Consider the following 22,945-nt stretch of genomic DNA (forward strand, 5'->3'; position numbering starts at 1 on the left):
ATTCATTAGAACATCGATTATATCATGACATGATGACTTTGAATTATAACTAATCCAAGCCAAACTGTGTCCATCATGTCCTAATAAAAAATAACTTTTTTTTTATTAGATGAAGATTCCAACACTTATTAAACATACAGTTATTCTTACTATTAATAAAGTTAATCCAACATTAATATGAAAAAAATGTATTAACACCAATTTAATGTATTAATATGTCGACTTAAAAAAAAAAGTATTAATATGTCATAATAAACATTTTGAATTCAAATATCTAGAATGCAATATATATAACTTTTAGGGTGTGTTTGGAAATCCACTGTGTAATTGGATTTTCGTGTAATTGGCGGTAATTATGCAGCTTAACGTGTTTGAATTGTCATGTAATTACTTAGTTCCACGTAATTGCGTGTAATTCGGAGGCTCCAATTACACAGTTTCAATTCCGATCTCTTCATAAAAATTTGTGTAATTACACAATTTCAATTTTTTTTCTTATTATATTAGTTATATTTTATAATCTAATATTACAAATACTAACTGTATAACCAAACATAATATTTATAATTACAACATAATTACATAGTACTAACCAAATAATATAAATTTTTTTAATTCGTTTGTAATTACACAGACATGTAATTATATCCTAGTAATTATATAGTCGTGTAGTTACACGCTGACTTCCAAATAGATCCTTAAAAAAATTACAATTGCAATACATGTTAAGCTCTAAACAACACTACGAACAGGTGTTGGTTGAGTTGGAGAGGGAGCTCAATCCCTTAAACAAGATCAAGAGTTCGAGACGGCACAAAATCTCAACGCTCCTTAATTGTTGAGAGTTCAAATTTGGATCTCTCAACTCAGGTCTTGTGAATGGAACAAACATCCTTGAGAGAGCATCTCCTAAAAAATCCGTGATGTTCGAAATGCATGAGCATTTACCCACCATTTTTATGTATAAAGAAAATTTCTAAACAACATCTATAATATTTTATCTTATGTTATCATTTTTATTTTTATTTTTTTTTGGTTTATGATGTCCCCACAACATGCGATTAAGAGATATACATTATATCATTGGATCACATGATTGATGATAGTGATAAAATAAGTAACTCTTTATCTCATTTGAGATTATTAAATTTAAATTAAATAATATTTATAATTAAGAATTGATTTGTAATTAGCATGAAAATATATTGTATAACCATGTGAGCTTTAGAAAAAGTGAGAAAAGGCGATATATTTTTATCTCACTGTTGAGCCCTAATTTGTAAATTTGGCTTTAAGAGTATCTATAATAGTGCCCAAATTTTTTATCTCACTGTTGAGCCCTAATTTGTAAATTTGGCTTTAAGAGTATCTATAATAGTGCCCAAAGAATTGACAAGTAGTATTGTCCAAGAAAATTTTTTTATTATAACAAAAATTTTAGCTCCTAATTTTGCCCAAAATTTTCTTTTTCATATCTTCCCACAAAAGTTTGGCCAAATTTTTTTTCATTATTTTATTAATACTACATACACAACATTCCTACATATATAATTAATTAATTTTAACATATCAATCTGATAAATTTATGAGTTACATATAAATAAAAAAATTGTGAGTTAATTATCAAATTTTATTAACTATATAATATGATTGTTGAAGATGAGAGACACGTACTTTGTGACTTTGGACAACTATATATTTACGATGATGTAGGCGACGAGATTTAACCGTCGGAATTGGATGTGGAAAATTTTATTACATATATATCCAAAAAAGTTAACAAGTTCGAGATATACAACAACATCGATCCAAACGAGTATATAAATTCGGGATAAATAACAATATCGACAAACCATATTTATTTTATTTTTATATTTATAATAATATATAATAAATTATAAAGAATAGATAATAATATTTTTTTTATAAAAAATTAATAATGTTTTGTTGATACAATTATTGAATATTTAAATAATAGAATGATGATGTATGGATAAAACAGTGGCGGAGTTGGGACCCGACGACAGTGGGTTTATAAATATAAATTTAAAAAATTAAATGATAAATTTAATTATACATAAAAACTTAAATTTTTAAAAAACTAGACACTAGAATTCTTTTATTTGTATTTTGTTTTTGTTTAAGAAAGAAGAGAAGAAGCTATCTTACGTGACGTTTTGGAATTAATTAAGCAAATTTAGGATTTCTAATTATAAAAAAAAAAGGATTCCTATTTGATATAGGTTACGTGATCGGTGATTTCTGATTTCCTGTATTAAGTTAAGAAATTTAGTATTAGGTCTTTATAGTTTGTTTTTCTTTATAGTTATAACTGTACACTTCAAATTTTGTGGGTTCAAAAATTTGAGTTAATTTTAACTCATTAAAAAATATAAGAGCTATTTTGAAATATTTTTAAAACTTGATGGTGTAATATGACATCAGGCCCATGCACTTGGCTCCGCCATTGGATAAACAGTTGGGCAAAAAAAGTTGACCAAATTATTGTAGCAAATGTGTCCAATTTTTCCAAAAAATTTCTCTCTCTAAAGCAGATGTGGCAATTTTTGACCACAAATTCTTGGACACTATTGTGAATATTCTAAGAACTCCTAAAAAAAATTACACTTTGTAGTTTATACACTCTCTGTATTTAATTATTTGACGTTTTTGCTCATTTTGATAATATCAATGACACAATTTTTAAAGCAACATTTATGCAACCTTTACATTTTATCCTTATATAATGACATTTTTTTGTTTTTTCTCATTGGTTATTAATGTGAGTGAGATGGGAGATAAAAGATTATGTATGTAAATTTTATCTTGAAATTATAAAAACGGTCAATTATTTAAAAATAAAAAAATTCCTAAAACATCATTTATTTTTATACGGAGGGAGGAGGGAGTATATCTTTAGAAGTATTTTAAAAATAATATTAAAACTTATAAGCATTATATATCTCAAATGTAAAATTATACTTATTTTACAGGAAATTATAATAAAATATAATTTACCGACATTTAATATTTTTATTGAAAAATGAAATTTCCATTAAGTGATACATCATTTAATTTTTTGTATTAACTTTTCTTAAAGTTCAAAAATTTATGAATAAAAAATTAGTTTGCATGTCAAATTTCCTAGAAAATTATGTAGGTTCATTTCAAAATAAATAAATAAATTATGTAGGTTCGACAGGTGGGCCATAAAAGAACTAAAAGTGAGATATTTTTTTTAACGTGGCCCTAACTCATATTCAATACTACAATATTTAATACATTTCTAGAATAAATAAATTTTAATTTTTTTTTGAAGTAATAAATTTAAAATTTACAACCTGAACTTTAACATACTTCAATATTTTCTCCCTTATATTTCATTAACCTTAATATTTCCCCTGAAGTTTCTGGTGAAAGCTCATTTTCCCGCCAATAGTTTTTGCTTAACGGTGAATGAACAAAATACTCTACCAAATTAATCTAATGACTTGCCTAATTCTTCAATCCTTTCCATTTCACATGAAAACTTCCTTTCTTTTTCTTTGTACCTAGAGGCTAGAAGAACATGGACTCCGACTAAACTGATCATCGCCGCCTTCACCACCTACATAGTAGAAATACCTGAATGCGTAATTTGAGTTTGAAGTGTAAATGAGCAAGAATTAAGCAGGTGACCCACTACTTTGTATATTAATGAAAGGGCTGGAAATAACTTTGACTAAGATTTGAGGGTCATTATTCAAGTGACCAAACATAAGGGGCTTAATAATAGAATATGTTAAATCTAAGGAGCATTTTACAATTTAAAAAGGGTAACCTAACTCATTAAATACTGTATTTAATTTATTTATGAGTCCAAAAATTTAGTTTTGCATGTCAAAAATTATTAGAAAAATACTCTAATGCAGCCAAGTAGGCCCATGATGAAAGAAAAACTCAAAAATGTAAGATAGTTTTGTCTGAATGTGGACCCCTACTTTGTCACCATTTCCTTCAAATTGCGTATGCAACTCTTCTTCAATGGTGTTTTTTTACCTTCTTCATGAGCTGTTTTGTACATGAACTTACACATTGACACTTTCTCTGTATGTGTTGTTGAATCATCAACACAAAAGGACAATAATACCCTCTTACCTGTCTTCCTCTCAAGCCCTTTCTTCTACATTGTCATGTTAAATTTGTTTGTTTCTAAGACTGTTTCATTACATAAACAGAGTAAAGTTTCGATTTTGAACTCAAAAAGTTTCGATTTTGAACTCAAAAAGTTTCGATTTTTGATTCAAAGTTTCGATTTTTAACGATTTTGAACAAATGGGTATGAGAAATTCAGGTTTGTTTAGCTTCAATTCGATGTCGATGTTGTTTCCTTGTGATTGTTGTTCTTCGAAGCCAGCTGTTTTGTATTGCAGAGCTGATTCAGCTAAGCTTTGCTTGTTCTGCGACCGGAAAGTTCACTCTGCAAACTCCGTGTCGGAGAAACACAACCGGTCTCCGGTTTGCGACAGTTGCAGACTCTTACCTGTTTCTGTCCGTTTATCTCCCGACAATCTAATGTTCTGTTCAGATTGTGAGATATCTAGCTCAACTCTTCAGGATCGAAGTTTCGTACGAGGTTTTTGTGGATGCCCTTCTTCGATCGAGCTTGCTCGGGTTTTCGGGTTCGATTCGGATTCGATTTTCGATCAGGAACTCGGCGATTTACACGATTTCGCCGTCCCGGAAGGAGATTCTTCCGTTTCCTCTGTTTTCTGGAACTTCCAGAGAGAGAAGCAAGATGTGTTTGATCAACTGATGGAAATGAACAAGACAGGTAATGGTGCTAGGATTGAAATGGGGAATCTGGAAGATGTTAAGATCGAAAATCAAGACGAGGAAGTTGTGATCGATCAAGAAAACCCTTGTACTTCTCTGTTGTTTGGTGAAAATGATGAACAATCTGGTGATAGTGGTGAGCTTTTGTGGAACACCAATTCAACTTATGAAGCAACTCAGGTTCATTTTCATTTTATTATTACTCGCTCTCTATCAAAATAGACGATGTTTTGTATTGTTAGGTTTATTGATATGAATATATAGATTTAGTCAATAATATTGCTAGATATATGTCCCTTAAAAGGAATCTAAACATACAAAAAATCGTCTATTTTGATACGGAGATATTTTATTATATTCTTTTCAAATTCATAAATGTTGGCTATGTATTTCATTTGCAGATATGGGATTTTGAGCTTGGAAGATCAAGGGATTATGAAGAAGTTGTTATCAAGAATAATCATTGCAAAGAAGATAACATAACCAGAAAAGGAAAGATGCCATGTGTCACATTCGAGTCTGAGGATAGCTTATCGAGCAACGTAAGACATTTTCTTCCAAAGCCCTTTACTTCTAGAATTTCATTAGAATTATCTGCCGTGATGTCGATGAGTAACTGATCGTGTTTGCATGCGTCGATTTATTTCTTTTATCTGAGTCGTGTTCATTTCGTGTCTGGAGTAAGACGAAGCATGTTCGGACACAGAACGAACGAAGCTCTAGCAAACTCATGATATTTGATTGAAACCATATATTTCCAGAATCAATCAGATCAGTCCTTGCCCTGCGAGGGAAAGTCAACTGAAGAAACAAACTATGTCCCTACAATTGGGTCAATGATGATGATGGAGTCAACAAATGTTCAAGTCATGGAAGAGCAGCCTCTACAAGCAAAGAGTGAAGACATAACTGGGCCAAAGCTGTTGACTTCCACAGAAATCCATGCACAAAACCGAGGGAATGCCATGCTGCGCTACATGGAGAAGAAGAAAAACAGAAGGTATGCTTTGGTTTCTCAGCTTTCTAAATACTACAAAGCCTGTATTTTCATACTTATGTATAGAGATGGACATCGGTTTGGACGGTCGGTTTTTAGCCCAATTTTCAACGAACCGATAAATTGTTGGTTTTGAAAATTCTGACCGAACCAGAAACCTATCGGCCTAATTGGTAATCGCAAACCGACTGAGGCTGTCTTATTAATTTGCTATATAACACAATTTGGGAAAATTCCCACAGGTTCGAGAAGCGTATTCGTTACGAATCAAGGAAAGCAAGAGCCGATACCAGAAAGCGAGTGAAAGGCCGATTTGTCAAGGCAAGCGAGTGAAACGTGAAAAGCAAGCAAACTGTTTTTTGAAGTTCAATTTTAAGTATAATGTGGTGTTGTATATATTTTGTAGATGTTTTTACCAGTTCCTGTCTTCTTTTCATTGTAATGTTGTTGTGCAACCGGAGTTGTGAAGTGTAAAGTGAAAGTCAGTTTTATATGTATCAATGTATGTAGAAATAAGTGAAGAGTCAGGTGTAAGTTATAATGTAATGTTGAGTTATGAGAGATTTTCATAGTTAATATACATAATCTTGATCATAACTACATTACATTTGCAATCATCTTTGAAACATCAAAGCAATCTACATGATACTATGTACCTATCTAACTGACAATCTTAGTTAACAAATCTATATCCCGATATGGTAATTCTTGATTTGGTTCAACTTCTCCGCTTCTTCTTCTTCTCCTTCCTCTTTAGGAATCGCTATATGGTCCAAGACTGGGCTTAACCTGACAATTTTCCGCCGAACTTGAAAGAATTCCAGCCATTAAAATTGAATAACAGTCTCTAACAACACTAAAAGCTGAAAGAATACATTTTTACATCATTCCAGACGTCTCGAAGCGTCATAAAGACTATGTGTGAGCAATTATATGCACCTAACAGCACTTCTGTGAGTGTTCTATGCTATCTGGATGTTATTTATAACTACGCAGGACAAATATGCGGCAGAATACCATTTCTCAAATGAAAGATTCCATTTGGAACTGCAAATTATGAAACTAGTATAGTTAACAGACATAAAAAAAGTACTTACTTTGATCAAGATGGATTCTTTTCCTCCATTGACGCACATCCTAGAATGGAGCCACTGGCTGGCAGACACATGGGTCTAGTTTCTTTCCATTGTAACGGCCTGAGCAAAGGGTTACAAACCCTTACCGATCTTAACCTCACAATCTTGAACATTCCAGAGCCAAATTCTTCCCACTTGAGAACTCTCCCTCCAAGAATATACAATTCATTTCTCCAGGAAGCAACACGATAACCAAATGGCTCCAAAGCTCGGGCGTGATCAGATAGGGTGATAGATGGAATCGAACCGACATCATACCACTCACCTTCTTCAATATCTCTCATTTTAATGTGGCTCTCACCTTGTTCTACAACAGTACACAATTGACCATCCCCCATTAAATGAACTTCATATTGAATTGCCCTTGAGAAGGGCCACTCCCAGATATCCCCCAATGAAGTCCAAGTGTCATTTGATGGATCGAAAATGTAAGATGTTTGTTGGCCAGGCAAACCGACTTGGTCGCTGATAACAAGAAGCTTGCCTTTATGTGATAAGCCTATACAGTCCATCTGTGGTTGTGGCATAGGTGGCAGTTCCTCCCATCTGTAATTTGTAAATAGTCATTACTCAGGAAAAACAAATTCTGAGCTATTTCATTTGCATCATTAAGGATTAAATCAACCGAAAGCTTGAGCTACTTGCGATGGTAGACAATATAGAATTCAAAAACAATATAAAATGCCTCACAAGTCACAATTCACGAATCACGAGTAACAAGTTATCAATACAGCAACCTAGTTTGATAATCCTAACATGTACAACAACAAAAATATGAGACTTTTTTCTCCTATGTGGATCGGATTTCAACAAACTCATACATCCTTGCAATCAAGAAAAAATGGGGGATTTTGGAAAGCTTGGGGTGAATTGGATATTTATCAAATTTGCCAAAAGTGGATCATCCCCAGATTGCCCGAGTACAATCTCTATTACACAGAGGCATAGCCAATTTAAGAGTTAGTAATATCCATTGGCTCTTTCCAAGTTTAAAAGGCAGATAGATGATTCACTTTGAGTCTATTCAGTATTCTCAATCAACAGTCAAAGCTAGAACATAGCTCACATCAATCAAGAATAGATCTACAAAAACAATTACAATTAGCTTACCTGTCAGTTAATGGATCATAAACCTCGGCAAGGAGAAGACCTCTGTTGCCTGAAAACAAATTACGCCCTCCAGCAACGTAAACCTTGCCATCAATGAGGTTGCATGCAAACTGGGCTCGAGGAGTTATCATGCTAGCTACACGAGACCACTGATTTGTAAAAGGATCAAACTGCATGACTTCATTGGTTATCAGAGACTTTTGAAAGGGCTGTGTAGAATTACGAAGTTCATAAGATCCCCCAATCACGAGGAGACGATTAGAGACACAGACACACGAAAACCCAACGTGTTTCCAGTTATGAAAATGCGTAGGCCTCGAAAATACAGGAAGAGGATGCCACCTATCGGATAGAGGATCGTAAGCAATCCATTGGTTTTCAGAGCTTTCTGTAAGAACAAAAAGCCAATCCCCACACAATCCTTTAGACATTTTATAGTTAGCATAGTCTTCACTACGGATGGTGTCTCGCCATTTCTTGGAAACAGATTGAAGCAATCCATAATACCCATGTGAGAGTTTGGCCAAACATATCAAAGCCAAATCATCTGGCAATCCAGGGATGATGGGTTGATGCTCATTTTCCCTGAAAACAACAAATGCGTTGAATATAATCAATTCATACTTTTTCTCACTAACCAAACAAACTCAAACACAATGAATCAGAGATAACACAAAGGATATTTTTTCAATTTTCATTCATTAGGTATACCCAAAATGAGATTCTGCAAATTCTGGATTCATTAAAATCGATCAAATACAAAATTGACAATGCAAGTCTGTAGAACTTACATGATGATGATGATGACGATGAAGAAATGGAAAGTATTCAAAAAGTCAGGCGAGCAGTTGATCTGATGATGCTGGCTGCCGACAGAAAGCTGATTCTGTTCGGTTGGGAAATTGCAAAATCTACCGCCGATTGTATTTATCCGATTAATGGATGGCAAAAGTAACCGTTTGGTCCCTGTTTTCAACGTTTGTGAACTACTTAGTCCCTCCAAACATAAAATGAACTAAATCGTCCCTCAAACGTTAACTTTTGAACTACTTAGTCCCTCGTCCGTTAGTGTCGTTAAGTTTTGCCTACGTGTCAATTTTAGCCAATCAGAACTTGACACGTGGACATTACGTGTTAAAAATGACAGCTAGACTTTCTTATCCCGATTTGGAATATCTTAATGCCAAACACAACCTTATTTCCAAACAAAAAATCAAACCAAATAAAAATCGATTCATATCAAATACCAAGATTACAATTTAAATAAACTGGATCTGGTTTGGTCCACGTCTTCATCTTCTTCGTTGAAAAAGACGAATCACCATAGCCGTCGTCGCCGCATCACTTCCGTACATCCTAACGGACCTCTCCCACCCAAAATCAAAATCGATGAACTGCCCGCCGCCTCCACTGCGCCTCGCACAACCAAGCCACGCCGACCACCTCAGCTACCACCCATTCATGCCAAAATGCATATTTTACCAAACTTTTGAAAGAGACGAATAATTTTTTTTGAACTTCTAAATGAATTGAAATTGCAAAGTAAGACTGAAGCTTTCTGTACATTCATAGTTCAAATTAATCGTTAATCGAGACGGAGAGGAAGTAATGGATTTGCAATCTGTCAACAAAATTTTAAAAATTAAACCTCGAACTACTGCAAATAAATCAAAATTTCATTCGTTCATGCATCCGTTTCTCATAAATACTCCTTTCTCTTAGCAAAGATAATGTAGTTTGTTTTTGTTGACTCCTTTCGAAAGCAGGAAGTGATGAAAAAATAAATTAGTGTCGAGATTAATTGTTGTGTAATACTGTATTTGTGAGATTTTCATTTTGACAAAATTAATTTTATCATATCAAACCCAGAATTCAACCCGAGCTCTTATACTGTAATCAAATTTCGTGTCTTCAAAGTTAAACCCAGAACATGGATCATTCATACAATCATGACAATAGGAGAAACCTTAGTCAAATCATTGTTCTTTTTTTCCTACAAAAGTAAGATGAAGAAATCCAGAGTGTTCTTCGAAAAACTAGAGATCTCTACAGCGGAAAGCAAACTCAATCTGTTCTAAAATTGAATTACGATCGAGTGAAATCCAGGAATTTTATAATCAACATATTCAATCGAAATCAAGATCTGGGTTTTCTTTGTGTCGTAGTTGTACAGAGAGTTGAACTTGGGGGAAGTGATGACTGATGAGGTCTCTTAAAGGAGTGTTCGAGGTGGAGGATTTGAGAGGGAGAAGATCCAAGTCGATCTACAGTGACAGTTCAACGACGCCAAACGGCACTCCAAAACACCTAAAAATCAAAATAATCAGTAAATCTAGAACTAACCTGTTTCAATTTCTCCTCATTTTGAACAGAATCACCATCTAGGGATTGCTTCGAAACATCAGGACCATCTTCTTCATCATTATCCCGGTAGCTGACGTCACGTTCGCTAGCGGTTTCGAAGCCATCGAAGGAGGCAGCGGCGGTGTCTTCTCCTTCGTCACGGTGGTCTTCGCTCGCATTCACTCCTCCTCCTCTCCCGTCATCAACAGAGCGTGATGTCGGGAACAATCTCTTCCTTCTCTTCTCTTCTGCTATTATCTTCATTATTTTCGAATTTGATCTCTGGATGGAAGTGAATAGTCGAGGTCAGGTGTAGACCTGATAAAATCTGATGAGGATAAGATAAGATAAGAAATTGATTTAAGTTCGGTTCGATTTAATTCCGGTTCGATTTCGGTCCGGTTCAATTATAACCAGGATAACTTAATCCAGGATAAGAAAGTCTAGCTGTCATTTTTAACACGTAATGTCCACGTGTCAAGTTCTGATTGGCTAAAATTGACACGTAGGCAAAACTTAACGACACTAACGGACGAGGGACTAAGTAGTTCAAAAGTTAACGTTTGTGGGACGATTTAGTTCATTTTATGTTTGGAGGGACTAAATAATTCACAAACGTTGAAAACAGGGACCAAACGGTTATTTTTACCATTTATGGATATTGTTGTCAGATGAGAGAGAGAGAAAGAAGAAGCCCAAATAATATTTTGGGCTGAGTTTTGCTAAAATAATATCCGGTTGGGAAAATTGCAAACTCCGAGTTGTAAGCTTGTTGATATTTTCCGAGTTGTAGGCTCGTTCATATTTTACCGTGTTGTAGGGTTGTTGAGACAATAACGGCTTGTAGGCTTGCTAAAGCCATTACTAGTTGTAGTTTTAACGGACCGTTCCGAGACGTAGGCTTGTTGATATATTTTTATACTAGTTGTAGGATTGTTGAGCCTATTCCGGCTTGTAGGCTTGTTAAAACCGTTCTTAGTTGTAGGTTTAATGGAAACGTTCCGAGTTGTAGGCTTGTTTATTTTTTTCCGAGTTGTAGGGTTGTTGAGACCATTCTGCTTGTAGGCTTGTTAAAACCGATCTAAGTTGTACTTTTAACGAAACCGTTCAGAGTTGTAGGCTTGTTTATATTTTTCAGAGTTGTTAGGTTGTTGAGCCAATTCCGGCTTGTAGGCTTGTTAATACCCGTTCCGAGTTGTAGCTTTAACAGGACCGTTCCGAGTTGTTGTCTCGTTGATATTTTCCCTAGTTGTAGGGTTGTTGACCAATTCTGGCTTGTAGGCTTGCTAAAATCATTCTGAGTTGTAGGTTTAATGGAACCGTTCCGAGGTATAGGCTTGTTGATATTTTCCTAGTTATAGGGCTGTTGAGACAATTCTGGCTTGTAGGCTTGTTAAAACCTTTCCAGGTTGTAATTTAAACAGAAATGTCACGAGTTGTAGGCTTGTTTATTTTTTCTCCGAGTTGGAGGCTTGTTAAACTGTTCGAGTTGTAGTTTCAACGGAACCATTCCGAGTTGTGGGTTTGTTGATAATTTTCCGAGTTATAGGGTTGTTGATCCCTTTCCAGCTTGTAGGCTTGTTAAAACCGTTCCGAGTTAAAGGCTTGTTAAGAACTCGGAGTTGTAGAATTATTGGAACCATATCTAGACAAATGATTAGATTTATAATTTTATTATTAAATAAACTAAAAATAATATAATTATCCTCAAAAAAATAAAATTATAAATTATTGATTAGCTTATAATTATTTTTGTAAGTGAGTCTTCAGTTACATATTTCAATCGACTCTTGATGTTTTGAATGTACATTCTTCTGGTTCTTCTAACTAAACGACTCTTGAAGTTTTGAATGTACATTCTTCTGGTTCTTACCAAACGACAATGTATCTAAGGCAATTTTGTGACTCTTTTGACTCTAGAAACAATGTATTTTGCACTCCCTCGTAGACTCAACGGGTGCAAAATACATTGTCTATATATATTTTCATTACCACATCTTACTCTAAACAGCATATTCGTCGATCAATCACACCATGGTGGTGACCCATTTTGTGAAATCAGCGGCTGCTAGAGTTCGAGACAGCGCCGAGTCCCTATTCGAGAAAGGCAACATTGAGATGGCAATCATGTGCGCGAAATCAGCCAAAGAGATGTATCCTAACTTGCCAGGAATTTGACGGTTACTATGTAGCATACATGGTTCATAGTCTTATGGGCAATAAGAAGAATTGGTATGAAATAATATTAGGAATTAACGATCCAACAACAGACTTTAGCATCATCAAGAAAGAGTACAAGAAATTGGCTCTCACATTACACCCTGACAGGAATTCTTCTAAAGCAGCTGCTGATGCCTTCATCATTGTAAAAGACGGATTTGACCTTCTTTCCGATCCTTATAAGAGGAGAGATTACGACATTGAGTTGAGGAATTCCGGGCCAACTCCCATTCCTAAGCCAAAGGCTTCTGATTCGTCCACGCCATCGAAGCCGAAAGAAGAAGCCGAAAAAGAAGAAGCCGAAAAGGCTTCTGATTACGACATTGTTTCCGATGTTTCTATTTCGTCGAATGAGAGACGGTAAATTCTTCCATGTTAGAGAAACTACGGAGAACTGTGAATTTGAAGCTAAACTCTTAAGAGATGGCTTTTATACGTGTTGGTAGATGTGAGGATTTCTAGAGCTCCATGGCCCCGACACAAATTTCTAGTATCAATTGAAACATGATGATTTCACTTTATTAAAAAAAAAAAGAATGAAAAAATATTTATTGAATTACATAATAATTATAATGTCGATCTGATCAGTCCAAGGTTTGAAACTCAGCTTTGCCTTTTTAACGTCTTTTTTTTTTTTTTTTTTCTCTTTTTCTGAGAACATCCTTTCGTCTTTTGATCTAATTCTAGTTATTTATAATGATATCACAACCTTAAGATGTAGTACTCCTCGTCCATATATAATTGACACGAGTACTTTTTTGGTATATTAAAATTTAGATGTATATTTAGATAAAAATCATATTTAATAACATCAAATTATTAATGAATAAAAAAAAGTATATGGATAAATTATTTATGGACGGAGGGAGTATATAAAGTAGGTTTTGCGTAATTTTATGGTGCAAGACACGAGATTTGAAATCCTAATTATTAATCGTCCTGGCCGAAATGACGACGTTTAATTGGAATCATATGTTTTGAAACATGAACAACCAATTAGCTTGAGAACTTTTACTTATATAAGTAGTGAAACTTTCATGGAGGTTAATTCGACGTTTCGAAAAATGGGCCGGGAAGCTCCATGCTTGTTGAGTTAATTATAACAGGTTGATCATGCACGAATTTGGTACAACTGTCTGTCTTGAATTGATGATCTAAGATTGAAAAATTCAAAATCATGCATTTATTTATATTGATAAATGATAAGATTCAAATCTAATGAAACCAGCCTGGAAGCAGTACTCCGTAACATGGACGTTTCTGGAGAGTACTCTCGAGCAATTAGGATGTGTGTTCGACTCGTGTAGAGTGGATTTTGGATAGATAGATTGTATTAAGTATAAAAAAGAAAAGGAAAAAAAAAAATTACATTACTTTAGGTTTCTGTGAACATGAAACATGGATTCTTACTTAATTATATACACTTTTATAACACTTAGTTTTCGTATTCATTTTACGATTTGTAACTAATTTTATCGAGACACAATAACTTTTACAACGTAGAGAAAGCGTTCTTTTTCATTGTCAGAAATCGAAACCTCCAACCTCTCTAATTAAATTAAAGATTTAAATATTCGTGTGATCAATACGATTATGTAGAATCATGAATCGATCCATGATTCTACGTAATGATGTTAATATCGATCCATTAAGAGGTATAAAGCTTGCATTTTACTACTTGGATATCGAAATTAATTAGTTTGACTTAATTATATACTATTTTTGTCTCAAAATAAATATAATTTTTTTAATATAATTTATATTTAAAAATTTGTATGACACTTAACCGGCCTGGCTATATATACATATGAATATGATATTTTACTACTTGCATGCATTTTTTACTCTTATATGTATATCGTGAACTTTTCACAAATTTGCACATGTGCTTGTTTCGTATGAATCGAACATTAGGAGGTGGCCCCATGTGTTAAACACAATTTAATTTGTTTAATTATATATCGGTAATTTAAAGACAGTAATCTCAGTCACACAGCATTAGTAGTACTATTACGGCAAAAGTAACCATTTGGTCCCTGTTTTCAACGTTTGTGAACTACTCAGTCTCTCCAAACATAAATCGAATTAAATCGTCCCTCAAACGTTAATTTTTGAACTACTTAGTCCCTCGTCCCTAACAGACGTTAAATTTTGCCGAGCTGTCACTTTAAGCCAATCAGAGCGTGACACGTGGACATTACGTGTAAAAATTGACAGCTAGATTTTCTTATTCCGGTTTATGTTATCCCGGTTATAATCGAACCGAACCGAAATTAAAACCTCAATAACATTAACACTTGAACCTTTGTTCTCTATATTTTAAGATCGATCCCTTCAGTACTATATCAACTCTCTCTTAATTAATTATTCATTCAACTTCTCACTGATAATGTCTAATATCTTCTGGAAACATTTCCAACTCTGCTTCTCAAAGTTCATGTGCCTACCAACCGCCGCCGCCACCATCAACCAACCACCATTCTCTGACCAAATTGACGACGACGACCACCCATCATCGTCCAATACCTCCACCACATCCCAGCGAGTTCTTATCAAGAACTTCAACACCCTTTACGATTCCTCTCTCTCCGGCGTCACTTCCAAATCCCTAACCACCACCGACCTATTCTCCTCCTCCGCTTCCTCCGCCACTGCCACAGAAGAAGAATCTGATTCATCCCCGCCGGACTTCGCCACCGTCCGAGAGATGGTTGATTTGGCCATCAATCATCTCGTCGACTTCCTCATCGGTCAACTTCTCCCCGAGGTTCGTCATCACATGGCGAAGCTCAGCAGCAGAAATGAAACCATTTTCGTTGCAATTCATGAACGAGCCAAATGATATACAACAATTAACATAAGCATCTACAACGATCTAAGGCCAAACGGATAATAGAGCCAAGCCAATCATCTCAACGACGATCGAATACAAAATTGACACAAATCTTAGCAAAAGAAAGATCCAAAGCGTGAATCAAACAAAACATACGAGACTTTTGTAATGGAAATGAAATTACAGATCTGAAATGAGAGTAAGTACCGTCGCCATCCTTGTCGAATAGAGTGAAAGCTTCCTTGAACTCAGAGATCTGATCGTCGGTCAATTGATCGGCCATTTTTGTTGTAGATAATAGAAGATGACGATTCGGTTCGATTTCGGTTCGGTTCGATTATAACCAGGATAACTTAAACCTGGATAAGAAAGTCTACGTGGCATTTTTACACGTAAGTGACACGTGTCACGTTCTGATTGGCTAAAAATGACAGATCAGCCAAAGTTAACGTCCGTCAGGGTCGAGGGACTAAGTAGTTCAAAAATTAACGTTTGAGAGACCATTTAATTCGATTTATGTTTGGAGGGAATGAATAGTTCACAAACGTTGAAAACATGGATCAAATGGTTACTTTTGCCGTACTATTACAACAGATTGCTGAATTAAGTTTCCGAAACACATGACTTTCATCGGTAATTATTTTAAATCAGTTCATCTAATCATGTCTTAGAAACAAATTGTCTATTCTCACCTATCAAATATCTTATTATTATTATTTTTTCTGTCCCAAATTAAATATTAATTTAGGAGATCTCACACAAATTAAAGAAATATATTTATAAATTTATTTTTCAACATAATTATGATTGCATATATTAAATCATGGGAGATATGAGGGTGAAGATGGTGAAATTGACGAGAGAGAGTACATGTAGCACATGAGGGTGGAGTTGGTGAGGGTATAATGGATAAACATAATTAATGTTTCTTAAACTTGCCAAAATTTGCATCTAATTTGAAAAAAAAAATATGTTTATATTAGCATCTAATTTGAGACGAAAGGAGTATAATTTATTATATTTGGAGTAACAATTACAGTAAAGTTATAGATTTGTGATTTTAAGGATGCTTCTAATGTTTTGCTAAAGATTGATACATATTTTGGCCTAAATTACAACCCGTAAAGACATAAACATCGATAAACATGTTACACTCTCTAAGAGAGAAAAAGAAATTTATCATCGAAAACTGCACATGTTAAGAGGTACAACCTTAAAATCTCGAACAGAAAAATGTTCCTCTCTAAATTACCGAAAAAATTATCTAGATCATTTTAAATTTATCACAATATTCTCCACAGACCATAATACTTTGGTTGATGGCTAATTTATGTTGAACGCACCCCACAATTTAGTCCTTCAAACAAATTTATCCAATTTCTTTTAATATAGACTTGACCTAATAGTTATAAGAGATTGTCTTTCTAGTCGAGGAATTGAACGATTTAATGTAGTCGGAAACCTTAAAATGGAGATAGAGGTCAACGTAATAAGCTTAAATGCCGACCAATTATCATGCGTTGACCGGCTAGCTGCACATAAAGTTTGGCTGCTACGAGGCCACCGGCCGTTGGGCACGCAAAGCAAACCCAAAAGCATTGAATTCGGTTTACTTTTCTTACCTAGATTAGCTTAACATAATAGTTGATGGTTTAAATGCATCTTAAATGAACATATAATATTGAAAGTTAATGTACATAATTTATTTATTTATTTATTTTTTTAATGAAATTTCGAACGTAACTATAGTTAATAAGTCAAACTAAAAAAATATTTTCAGATAGAAAAATGCTAGAGATAGTGATTTAATGTAATGACTAATGTAGCGATTAATGAGATGATGACACGTGTCACTAAATCAAATATTTTAATTGTTGTTATTTTGAATTTAAGAAAATAAAATCACATTTTATGACATATGTCATTATCTCATTAATTCACTACATTAATCATTATATTAAGAGAGGAATATGTCCCAATTTTTTTTTTTTACTTCCCTATTACAGATATCTACCTACATATTTCTAATTTCCACTCCAATAAAACTTTTTTAATAGAAAATGTCGAATCATTTGATCATTGTATCGACGGTCCTAAGAACATGGACATACGGAATAGAATGCATGTTTTATTTCTCATAACTCATAATAGGATACGAACTAGTATAACATAAACTGATAATCATATATATATATATATATATATATACATTCAAGTCTAAATTAAAATAAATTTATAATTTTACTTTTTTTCCCAACAATGAAGTTTGACTCTACCCAATTTTTAATTACAAATTGACATTTATCTCCTCCTAAGAAGATTGGTCCAGAATTCTAAGTTGCTAAACCAAGTGATATGGTTTAGATTAATTAATTAATTACCCAGATTTGACGCTTAATTATGGAACCAATAGCGGTATACGCATATGGGGAGTTGGTTTGTAAATTGCAAACAAATCCTAAACTCTGGTTTAATATAAAATTTACCCCTTTATGTTTTAGAAAATTATATTTAACCCCTGATTTTAGTAAGAAGATGAAAATTAATCAATCTTATGAAAATGTGATATTCTTTACAAAATTATACTCTATTTTTTTTTGATTTTCCCGGGTATCTTCACAACCGACAGTCGTGAGACTAATCTCTCATCCTAACTATCACCGCATGGAATGGTAGAGAACTGGCCATAAAAATTTCTGGGGATCGAACTCCCAACTTAATGGTTAAGCGACGAGGCGCTGAATGCTATATTATTTTTTAACGACACCAATATAGGAAAAAAGATTTATAGTAAAAGGTATATATGTATTTAACTAAAACTTTAGAGAATTATATAATATTTAAAATATAAGGGGTAAATATTAAAATATCCCAAACCTTAAGGACTTTTTGCACTTTACCCAAATAAATATTTCAATAAAGAAAGTCACAATTGCAGAGAAATCTACGTTTCCGCCATGTGAGACCTGTCTCGGTTACAGAGCTCACCTTAATTCTCTCTATCTCTCTCTATCACTAAAACCCTGTCATGTAATGTAAATACCACCATTGTTTCTGCAACCTAGAAGCTTCCATTTTGTCTATCCCCATCTCTCCAACAACAATATACAGTGTGTCATCATCATTTCATAATAACCCTGATCAAAACCATTCCATCTCTTCTTCAATTTCATACTAAATTTTTCTAATTGTTTTTTTGTTCAACGTGTCGTTTAGATTCCAATTATTGATTGGTTGTGCTTTAAATTGTGTTTAGACGATGGAGTTTGTCGTTGTAGGATGTTAATTGTGAGGCAAGTAACACAGGAGGGGCAAAAATGGGGTGCACTTCTTCTGTGTATGTAGTTGGGAAGAAGAAGAAGGTTTCGGTTCCTGAATTGGTCATGTTCGTTCCTACAATGTGGATTCCGGCGCAATCAGATGTTCAGAGATCGGTTAGAGGGTTGATTCCTAAGGATCTCGCAGATAGGTTGACCTGTTTAAGGAATCAGATTGTGTTAGTAGCAGATAACACTGGTTAGTTTCTTGTAAAACATTGTTAGAATTGAAGTTACTTTTTACTTTCTTAGAAGTTTTGATCTTTTTGCTTTATTAATTTTCCTTGGCTAGGAAAATTGAACTAGAATGATGTTATCGAAATGTGTCGTTTTCGACAGGTGGATCTGCTATTCCTGAATTGAGGAGAGCATTGGAGGAGTATTTGCCTCTTCTAATTGGACTCACCAGGAAAGGTATCATGTTTTATTACCTCCGTCCCCAAATAGTTATTAATTTTCCAATACACTTAATCGTTCGTCAGAAGTAGAAAGCAACTCCCTAACTGATTTCAATCTGCTATTCTCTTTTACTAACAGAGCATGGTCTGGAGGAATTGGTTGAATTCAAGTGGAAAAATCTCGAAGACAGACGAAAAGTACAAGTTCTTTTCGATGTTTCATAAAATTCCTGAAAATTGATTCGTACTCTAGAAAATTATTCAATCTACAAATTTTGTTGTTGGACAGGAAACTTGTGTCGAGAATTCCTTGTTTGAATTGCTATCTGTCATCCACATGATGGCTGTATTGACGTTATCCGAAGCTAACTCAATAATGATTCCTAAAGATTACTCTGGCTCTGGCATCAGGATTGTCTCTACAGGTTTAAATATATTTCCTATTGAGCATTTTAATTCAATCATATTACTTTAATTCTTCGGTTCCAATCGGATAGAATCCTAGCCAACAAGAAATAAGGCTAATCGGTATTTATCTGCAATTTTTACCACCAGATTGTAAACGGGAGGCCGTCGATTTGCTGCTAAAGGCATCAGGATACCTGGAATTCTGCGTCAAGGAGATTTTAACCAGCATACCTGATGAAATCAAGTACGTAATCTTATACTAAGCAATTAGGATAACATAATTGTAATTAAAAAAAACCATTTTTGGAGCTATGTTGCTAACTTTGTTTATTTATTTTTTTTAAATAATCTAATCATAGAAAGAGATTGCCAAAAGATTTCCAGGATGGAGTGCTAGAAGCCATTTCGATTCAAGCTCTAGGCCAGGTAACTAGTTTTTCGATTTCCAAAACGGGCAGCAAATTTTGGTAAATAAATTTTTATTCTAGGAAAAGTAGTTGACATCCTTTTCTGTTGGAATCAGGGAACTGAGATTCAGCTCGGTCTGGCCGTTGAGAGTCAAAAAGCGTCTTTATCCGTTAAGAGGAGATTGGCATGCGAACAACTCGTTTACTATAGTCAGGCTTACCAATCCTTGTCTGAGTGTGATAACGATTACAGTCTAGGAAAGAAACATATCTGGTTCATTAAATGGAAATTCCTAGAAGCAAAGGTTAATTTTCTAATGCTGCAAACTTTGAATACATTTTTCTGTTTCGTATTTTCGGTTCTAATTTTTTTTATGAATGAAACAGGCTGCAGCTTACTACTACCATGGCCTAATTCTTGACAAGAGTAGTGAACCATCTGGACACATTAGTGCTGTTTGTTGTTTCCTGGCAGCTGAAGAGCTTCTTGCTCAGAGTAAAAAGGCATTACTTAGCTTTTGCCTCTCGCAGCCTGTCACTAGGTTCGTCAATATCGATATACTATGGTTGGTTAAAAAATAATCAAATCGAAATCGGTTTCTCAAACGTTTAGGTTTGATTCGGTCGATTTTTGTCTGTTGTAGTTCCATCCGTCGATTTAACTTTTCAAAGATCAATTTTTCATCCGGCAAACAATAATTGATAGATCAAGTCAAGACTGTTCCATCGATTAAAAAACGATTTGATTTGATTTGATAGGGTTGATCAGTTTAGTCCATCCCTAATTTTTCATCGATTTACGTGCTTGTAGGGATCCTCCACTCTGGGGTGTAATGAAACATTTGCATCAGAAAATTCCTGAAGTTGCCTCCAGGAAGTCACAGATGTACGGCTACCTTCTAGAAGAAGAAAAGTAAGCACACTTTCCTACTTTCATCATTCTAGGATTTTTGTACCTCAAGTTTACTTAATCTTTGATATGTCCTGCAGGGCTCTCCAAGCATTACCTGAACTACCCGATTTCCAGCTGTCCTTAAGACCTGATGACTTCCAATTGCCAGAAATCGATCTGGCATGGGATTCTGAGATATGGGAAGTTCAGAGCCAAACCCTCAAGGAACACCTCAAAGATTGTGAAGAGATCGAATCCTGATTCGAGTCCGGAGCACTAGAAATCTCACAGAAGCTCAATGTGTACCTTTATTTTACCTAACAAAATATATATTCTTATATGTAAGTTGCAATCTTAGCCTATATCTCCCAATTCAATAATTACAGTATGTAAATGTTAAAAAATTTATATGATATATTACACCCCGATAATTAATTTGACGTAGACATTTAATTTAATGTCATTAAATTATCGTGTCATCTATTAAGACACACGATTAGAACTAAAACGATTTTATGATATATTATGATTTTATATTAAAAGTTAAATAGATATAAGGACTAAATTGTAATTTATTAAACTTAAAAGTATATGAAATAAATGGTAGAAGTATGAGGATGTTTTTATATTTTAAAAAAACTTATATTTCTGAAAAGTAATAAATAAATAAATAAAAAAAAAAAAAATTAGGCTGGTCTTAATCTCGAGTTGAGGAGGTTAAGACGCCGGTCACGGCTAGGGTGGTTTTGGGTCGTGACATGATAAAAGCTCCAGATGAAAGTTTCCTGTCATTCATGACTTTGGCTTGCTGCCTAGGAAAATTCTAGGAATCGCGTCGATTTATAATCCAAGAAATGTAAACAGAGTAAAGAGTACAGTTATTGTTCATCGTAAAATGTAACTAAAACATAAAAAGAGAGAAATAATCTCTAGATCTGCTATATATGTTTCTTGATCTCCCTGGATTCAATCAGTTAGGATTTTTAGCTTTCAGGCGCAAGGCAGATAGAATTGTGAGTGCTAGGAAATAGGTGAAAGCGAAGAAAGAGAGAAAAACAGAAATCTTCATTCTCTTGCAGAATGAGCCAACCAAAGTACAGGCAGGAGGCCAATACGTCTTCAAGTCTCCATGCTCAGAAATTAAACCAACCGTACTCGCTGCGCTGACACCACTCATCATCAGCAATGTCGTAATCTGTCGACATAAGTAGAGTTAGTTAACTCGAAATTGAAGAAGCCATTCTTGATTGCATTCTAATGAATGAACATAAACTTTTTTTAATAGAGGGAACAATATTATTAACAAAATGGCCGAGTCAAGTTGTGTCAATTGACCGATATAATCCTCTATGAAACTCTTAGTCCTCCAAACTAGAAAAAACCAGTAGGTATTATCGAAAAATATCCTCCACAACTTGACTACCGGAGCGAATTACCACAAAAGTCAATTACAAAGTGATGCGAGCAAACATATGCATCCTATTCCTAGGCCGGAATATGTAAAATCCTAGGAAAGACGACATAAGCAAAAGTAATGAAAACGAACTAATCAAACCAGTTTGAAAATCCTAGTAAAGAATGACAGAGCCGACGAAATTCGATCGACGAAAAGCATCCTTGTTTGATTCCTACATAAGATACTTTATCTATCCTAGGATATTAATATTCGAGAAAATTAATTTGCTTACCAAATCATCCAAAAACAGAATGAAATCATAACGTTCTGAACGACCTTGAAGGCAAATAAATAGAATTAATCCTAAAGCAGAGAGTCCACAGGTTGCTGCATCTACACCAATCAGATACCTGGAAAAGAAAAAAAAAAATCTAATTTTCAGTTTAAGGAAAAAGAAAAGTATGAACCGATTTCATATTCTTGAACCGGATAGCCGACATTAACAAACTCGGCCAGATTTAATACGGAGTTCGTCATACCTGAAAGCCAAGGAATCCTTGTAAGTGATTTCTCCAACAAAAGCAACTTTCTGCGTTATAGAAATGGCTACCATTAACCCTGCCGATGGAAAAGCTATGGCTAAACTTCTTAACACAAGCTCGAAAATCCTCAT

General features: G+C 34.3%; 4 protein-coding genes across 4 annotated transcripts; 2 read left to right on the plus strand and 2 right to left on the minus strand.

Annotated features, from left to right (window-relative positions):
- The first annotated feature begins 4,314 nt into the window (after positions 1–4,314).
- Positions 4,315–6,254, plus strand: LOC139885526 (zinc finger protein CONSTANS-LIKE 14-like). The gene is made up of 5 exons (XM_071869279.1): positions 4,315–4,995; positions 5,217–5,357; positions 5,577–5,815; positions 6,055–6,133; positions 6,219–6,254. The coding sequence occupies exons 1-5, from the start codon at positions 4,315–4,317 to the stop codon at positions 6,252–6,254; spliced, it is 1,176 nt and encodes a 391-aa protein (XP_071725380.1).
- A 660-nt stretch (positions 6,255–6,914) lies between these two features.
- LOC139885527 (F-box/kelch-repeat protein At1g16250) lies at positions 6,915–10,665 on the minus strand. Its single transcript, XM_071869280.1, has 5 exons — positions 10,402–10,665; positions 9,381–9,506; positions 8,850–9,055; positions 8,059–8,643; positions 6,915–7,494 (listed from the first exon to the last, which is right to left on the minus strand). Exons 1-5 carry the CDS (start codon positions 10,663–10,665, stop codon positions 6,915–6,917), a joined length of 1,761 nt encoding a protein of 586 aa, XP_071725381.1.
- Positions 10,666–18,771: 8,106 nt separating this feature from the next.
- On the plus strand, positions 18,772–21,137 carry LOC139885528 (uncharacterized). Its single transcript, XM_071869281.1, has 10 exons — positions 18,772–18,970; positions 19,111–19,185; positions 19,309–19,367; positions 19,459–19,594; positions 19,725–19,821; positions 19,937–20,003; positions 20,101–20,289; positions 20,372–20,526; positions 20,796–20,897; positions 20,975–21,137. Exons 1-10 carry the CDS (start codon positions 18,772–18,774, stop codon positions 21,135–21,137), a joined length of 1,242 nt encoding a protein of 413 aa, XP_071725382.1.
- Positions 21,138–21,846: 709 nt separating this feature from the next.
- On the minus strand, positions 21,847–22,945 carry LOC139885529 (CASP-like protein 1F3). Its single transcript, XM_071869283.1, has 3 exons — positions 22,812–22,945; positions 22,565–22,682; positions 21,847–22,071 (listed from the first exon to the last, which is right to left on the minus strand). Exons 1-3 carry the CDS (start codon positions 22,943–22,945, stop codon positions 21,847–21,849), a joined length of 477 nt encoding a protein of 158 aa, XP_071725384.1.

Source organism: Rutidosis leptorrhynchoides, unplaced genomic scaffold (genome assembly GCF_046630445.1).
Source record: "Rutidosis leptorrhynchoides isolate AG116_Rl617_1_P2 unplaced genomic scaffold, CSIRO_AGI_Rlap_v1 contig99, whole genome shotgun sequence".
Lineage (NCBI taxonomy): Eukaryota > Viridiplantae > Streptophyta > Magnoliopsida > Asterales > Asteraceae > Rutidosis > Rutidosis leptorrhynchoides.